The sequence below is a fragment of the Vombatus ursinus genome, unplaced genomic scaffold (assembly GCF_900497805.2).
Source record: "Vombatus ursinus unplaced genomic scaffold, bare-nosed wombat genome assembly UNPS02004457.1, whole genome shotgun sequence".
NCBI classification, from domain to species: domain Eukaryota; kingdom Metazoa; phylum Chordata; class Mammalia; order Diprotodontia; family Vombatidae; genus Vombatus; species Vombatus ursinus.
Genome location: NW_020944235.1, coordinates 445459 through 451458, shown reverse-complemented (window position 1 = coordinate 451458; position 6000 = coordinate 445459). Strand labels below are relative to the sequence as shown.

General features: G+C 38.2%; 1 protein-coding gene across 1 annotated transcript in view; it reads left to right on the top strand.

Moving 5' to 3' along the window:
* The first annotated feature begins 1641 nt into the window (after positions 1-1641).
* Positions 1642-6000, top strand: part of LOC114023953 (protocadherin-11 X-linked-like) — a 312903-nt gene continuing 308544 nt past the window's right edge. Inside the window, exons 1-2 of the mRNA XM_027836741.1 lie at positions 1642-1717; positions 2898-2972. Of these exons, the coding sequence (XP_027692542.1) occupies positions 2904-2972 (69 nt within the window). The 5' untranslated portion in view covers positions 1642-1717; positions 2898-2903. The remainder of the gene's footprint in view (positions 1718-2897; positions 2973-6000) is intronic.

Sequence of the window (6000 nt, the reverse complement as noted above, 5' to 3'; positions counted from 1 at the left end):
TGCCAGTCTTCTTTTTTGTAAACCAACATTCTCCTTCCCCTCCTCTAAGCTCCATTTTCCTATGAAGCTAGTGGTTTAGTTCCTTCCCCAACAACCACTGCTCTTCTTTCTGTTCTGTTCTGTTCCAGGCCCAAATCACTGTCCATCTGCAGTTCCTGTCCCAAATGTAAGGTCTCAAATATTAAATGAGTGAATCGACCGTATTATCAGCAGGTCAATAGGCATTTTTCATCCTTTAGTTTTTCTTGTGTGAATTGTTAAGTTGATCTCATTTTTGAATGATCATAGATCTCGTGAAGGAGGAGCCATCATGTTCTGAGGCTTGATGTAATCAGTTCAATATCAACTGCAAATAAAAGCACCTTGAAGACCCCACCATCTTTTGGAGAACCCCTTTGCCATTAGAATCTTGCAGAAGACAACTGCCATGACAGTGGTGGTAAACATATATTGACAAGTATTCATCTCGGAGTGAGATGATGTGCCCAAAGTTAGACAGGAAGTAAATGGTCAGAAGTGGGATTTGAAAACAAGTCCTCTGATACCTGAAACAATATGCTTTCTATTTTACTAGGTATATAAATAAATCAGACTCTTAAAGATTTTTTTAAGATGAAAAAGTAGGCACATGGATTACTAGGTAATGATCTCTCAATGGACTGTTTGGGGGGTAATAATATCATCATTGACTTACCCTATTCCATTCATTTCTCCTCTTCCCTGAGATATCTTGTAAAACAATTGCTCTATTATTTAGAGGTAATTCTCACATTTCCTTGGCATGTCCTTGATCAGATCTAGCTGCTATTTCTAACCTTATCTTCACTAGTTCCATTTCTACTTCTTCTTGTGACATTTTGGGGCCTGAGGTATTAGAGTCCAAACGTGGGAGCTCTTCTGTCATTGATGATGAAAATGGTTACAGAAGCCTTGACAAATGCATTATGTTTAATATCCGTTATCATTTAAGGTTCCTCTATATATGTAGTTGGCGTCGTGTGGTTTAACTGAGTCTCATGCTGAGCTTTCTTTAGATGCTTCTCTTTCATTTTTTTATTAATTTATTTTGATTTATTCTCTTTCATTTTTATTGTATCTTGCTGTTTTATACAGTTGTTTTTTCTCCTTCCCTTCCAATGTTCTTCTCTGTAGTGTTCTACAGATTTGTTTGTGTTCTGAACTGGTGTTACCTTTGGCTGCCATCTCTGTTTGTTTAACAGAGATTAACCATTTGTTGGCTAATGTGCTTTCTTGAATCTCTTAGCTCCCTTGTGGCAACTGCTTTTTATCATTTAAATTTTTTTCACACATACCCATCCATTAGGAAATAGAAGGACACAAGTCTTAAGAAAACAGACCAGTATCAAAGTTTTGTCATCAAAGTTTCAAACACATTGTTTTCTTGTTTAAAAAGATAAAATTTTCACAGAAGTAAAAAAGAGGGAAATATAAAACTGAAATTAGACTCAGGTGGAAGTAATTGAAAAAGGCGTAAATGATACCATGCAATTATCTGCTTATGGGTTCAGATTAGTCTACTTTTTCCTTTTATTAGTATTTTAAATGGTTTGTTGTTGTTGTTTTGTTTTTAGCATGTAACTAAACAGTATGTATTTTTTTTCCTATTTTCCCCCTCCAAAAGGCTGCAATTGAGCTCGGGTTGACTGACCCTGCTTTAAAGGATCCAAATATAATTACTATCCGGACTTACCCTCTGGTAAGAAAGCAAAAAATTCTGAAAACTTTTGTTTGTTTGTTTGTTTGTTTGTTTTTACTTCCTAGAAACCTTTGGTGAATTTGCATGTGAGATTCTAAAGCCCTACATCTCATTTCATGCTTGGAAAGGCCCTCAAATTTCACGTGGGCCCATATTTTGTGCCATTTCATTACTTATAGCATGACATTGTCTATATGGATAAGAGACTAAATGAGTGATATGACTCTACCGGGTGACATTTCACAAGAAATGATGGGATCGTTAATAGATTATAACCAAGCTTCATTGTAAAGTCTGGAAGGCCCACTGTGACATCATTCAACCCATAGAACCCATTTATGACATCGTAGCATCAATTAATGACTTTACATGAGGGTGTGCTTTGTATAATTGTCTTTGGTATGAAGAAATTCGATGATGCTAGCACTCCTTAGTATCTCACGGGAAGAAATCCTATTAGTCCCTTAGTCCATTTGATTCTGGGGAGATGAAAGTAGAAGGCAGGACAGGATGAAGTATGTGCTGGGTCTTTGGCCCACTGAAATGGTCTGAGGAAGGCGAGGTCAAGGAGAAATTTAAGACAAAGTTGGCTTTTGGTATTCTCATATCTAATAAGGAGCCAGTGTTTTCACATTGCTCTCTGACAAGAGCTCTACAGTTTGACACCTTGCCTTCCCTGGGCAGTGCTCTTGTTCTCTGAAATGATGCCATCCCCATAAAATCTGCATCATTAGGGCAGCCTCCAGATATGGATCCGACCTGGGGTTTCATTGGCTTAGGGAACTCATGAGGGACACCCGCTCTACCAATGCCTTACAACCACCTTACAACCAGGTGTTCTTGGCTTCAAGCCTAGTTCCTTATCCCTTAGGCCACATGACTTCCCTTTAGAAGGGGAATGTCCACAGCCAAATATCATGTAGAGCTCCTTTGCCTGCTGAGTTTGCTGATCCTGAAAATGACCATTGTCATCATAGCCCAATAGCGATCAAAGATAAAAGTGATGGAATAACTGTTCTGGACACAATGCAAAGTAATAAAAGTCATTGGGAAGTGTTACTAATGTATGTGTGTATTGCAAATACACATTTATTGAGATACATTTGTTCTAAGCCATTGCTGGTAGTCTTTACTGTTAACTAACAACAAAATATACTTTTCCATTGTTTTTCTTGAAAAGCATTTGATGCCGTCTGCTCGACCACGTACTCCAGTTATTCAGGAGACAGCTGTGGATATCTGGACTTCTGCTCAGGTATGGGAAAGAATTAGTAAATGAGAAATATTCACTATATTTGTTGTAATGACTTCCTGCCAAGGTTATTTGTATTTCAAAAGGATAACTTATTAGTGGAAGAAATAGATAATTTAATGATGGAATTTAGGTCAATACTTTTTGGGGTTCCCAACATCTCTCATCCTGTACAATAGAGATAGCTACCTACTTTACCCACATGTAAGTCAGGCCCCGGGTCAAAAAGCCCGAGAATGACTCTTCAAAAGGATGCTTTGATCTACAGTCCAGATTACTTTGAACTTTATTGCTTGAATCTCGCTCCAAGCAGAGCTGCTGTTTATAATAGGCTGAGTTCAGTGAAATCAAATGTTGATTAATGACGGTAGGCACCCATCTAAATAAGTAACAATTTCAAATGACAGAAAGTTTGTAAAGCAATACAGTTTGATTACTTTCAAGTATAAACCACAACTCAAACTAGGCTAGTCATATCCTTTCTTTCATGTAACCTATAGCTTCATAGTAGCTCTTAGGGAGCCTTTTTTTTTTTTCGGGGCAATCGGGGTTGAGTGACTTGCCCAGAGTCACACAGCTAGTTAAGTGTCAAGTGTTTGAATCTGGATTTGAACTCAGGTCCTCCTGAATTCGGGGCCACTGCACTATCCATTGTGCTGCCTAGCTGTCCCAGGGAGCCTTTTAAAAGGTCTCTGGTCTCTGTTCTCTGTAACTAGTTAGCTCAGTTGAGTAGACTATCTGGTTAATGAAGCGAAGTTTTGATACCCATTTAGTCTAGCCAATTTCACTCTTTCATAGACAGATTGTGTGTCTAAACCTCTAACTAGTTACTTGGAGATGTATGTTATTAGTTACAGGAGGGCTCAAGAAAGAGTGAATAAATGGATTCTACTGGGCAGCTAAGTAGCACACGGGATAGAGTGTCAGGCCAGAGTCAGGAAGATATGAGTTCATATCTAGCTTCACTGAATAGCTACGTGACCCTGGGCAAGTCACTTAACCTCTATTTGCCTTGGTTTCCTCATCTGTAAAATGGGCATGAAAATAATAGCATCTACTTCCCAGGGTTGTTGGGGGAGGATCAAATGAGATAATAATTGTAAGGCACTTAGCACAGTGCCTGGCACATAGTAAGTGCTATATAAATGTTGGTCATTATTAATACTGTTACAGAACAGTGGGTCAGTAGTACCCTAATTGTATATTATTATTTTGATGAATGCTCTTGATGTATGTGAGGGGGCTTTGTCTTCTTAAGTATTTTAAAGTATTCCCTTTAGAACATTTCTGTAATATGACATGATTCATTTAAAAAGAAAGGGCTTGCTAAGCAAAATTAGATTTCAGAAGAGCCTTTTTCCAAAAGATCAAAATGTGGAATTACTGAATTCTCAGTTAATTAAGTTTTACTGGACTCCCCATACTAAGTCAGACATTTTACTTACAGGTCATTTCTGATTCAGGACCTAAGAAAAATCATTAGGGATCTGTTCTGAGGTGCGAACAAACTAACATTTTCAACTAAATCAATATCCACAAAGGCCTCTCAGAAAATTGCAGACTGATTCCTGACATATAAGACTCTCTTGAAGTAATGAGTACAATTGCTTTCAAGAGGCCTCATGACATCGCCTATTCCTCCCAAGGTCCAGTAGTTTGACCTACCCAAGTAAAGCCTGCTCTCTTGGACTGATAAATAGAAGTAGATTAGTGCCAGGGATACCAAAATACCTCCGGGATGGGAAATATTTAATCTTGATGATTCGTGTAAGATAACACCATCCGCTCAATTGAGTTCTGACAAATTAGTTTATTTTTCATATCCCTTTACCTATATTAGATCGGTTCTGGAAACATTAGCCTTTTGTCTATCTCGAGTGGTTTCTGCCTGAGATCCCTTTATTTGTTCATTTTTCCCAGTACCTGGAAGCTTTTGTTGTCTATGGACTTTGTCCTGATCTAAGTTATCCCCTCATGTATAATTGTAGAGTTTAGGAGACACCCTATCGTAATGCTACTTTGCACAGGAATGGGGGGAAAAAGACTTTTCAACTAAGTGTATGTCATATACTATGCTACCTTTACATAATCAAATGTATCCTCCCTGTCTCCAAGCCACTTTTGAAGTTAATGCTGGATTATTTAGAAAATATATTATTAACTAGATACCAAAAGATCCATTTTGGGTATGAAAACAACACAATTAGACTAGGCAAAATTGCTGATGTGATGAAGGTTTCTGAAAATTTTATTAGCTTTCAATTTTCCTATGAACATATTTGAGTCCATTCCTAACCCTTCTTTCTTGACATTTAGAGAAAAGTTATGACTCATGTAATAGGGAAGGGTTTGGGGGTTTGTACGAGCAGTGATAGAAATGGTGCCCCCATAGAGTTCCAAGATATCTGTTTAACTGTATGGAAGTAAAGTGGGGAACATGAAAGCATAGGTCAGCTATTCTTTGAGTGGAGAAAATCAATATGAATGTGTCCATTTCCTAAGAGAAAGATCAGCAATTTTGCTAAGATCCTTAGAAAATGTTTTAGTAGTACAACTGGAAATAAAAATTGGGAGTTCCAAGTCAGCTTTTTATTACCAGTATGAATTTCATCAACCAAAGAAGATAGATCAGAGTACACTTCCAATGCACAAAGGCCAGGAAGCCCATAAACATTCACCAGAGCTAACACTCCCACATCTGTACAGTAACAAGAGGACAGACAGACATGGTCAAAAATGGCAGGTTGGCCCATTTTATACATGCTACCTAGTATAAATTGGTGTACATTTTCTTTCTCATTGCATGAAGAGTGTAGCATTCCATGATGGCTTTGCCACTGTCAGCTTTCAAAGTTCCATGCTTGGCCAGATCCAGGGTTCCAGAAATCATAGTCCAGAGACCATATGGATGTCAGTGATAACATGTTTATTACCAGAAATCCCTCGCCTCAAGGTTGAGGGTACCCTCAGGAAGGGTCTGATTCCCACATAGTTGTGGCTTCAGGAGGGACAGCCAAGATTTCCACACTTG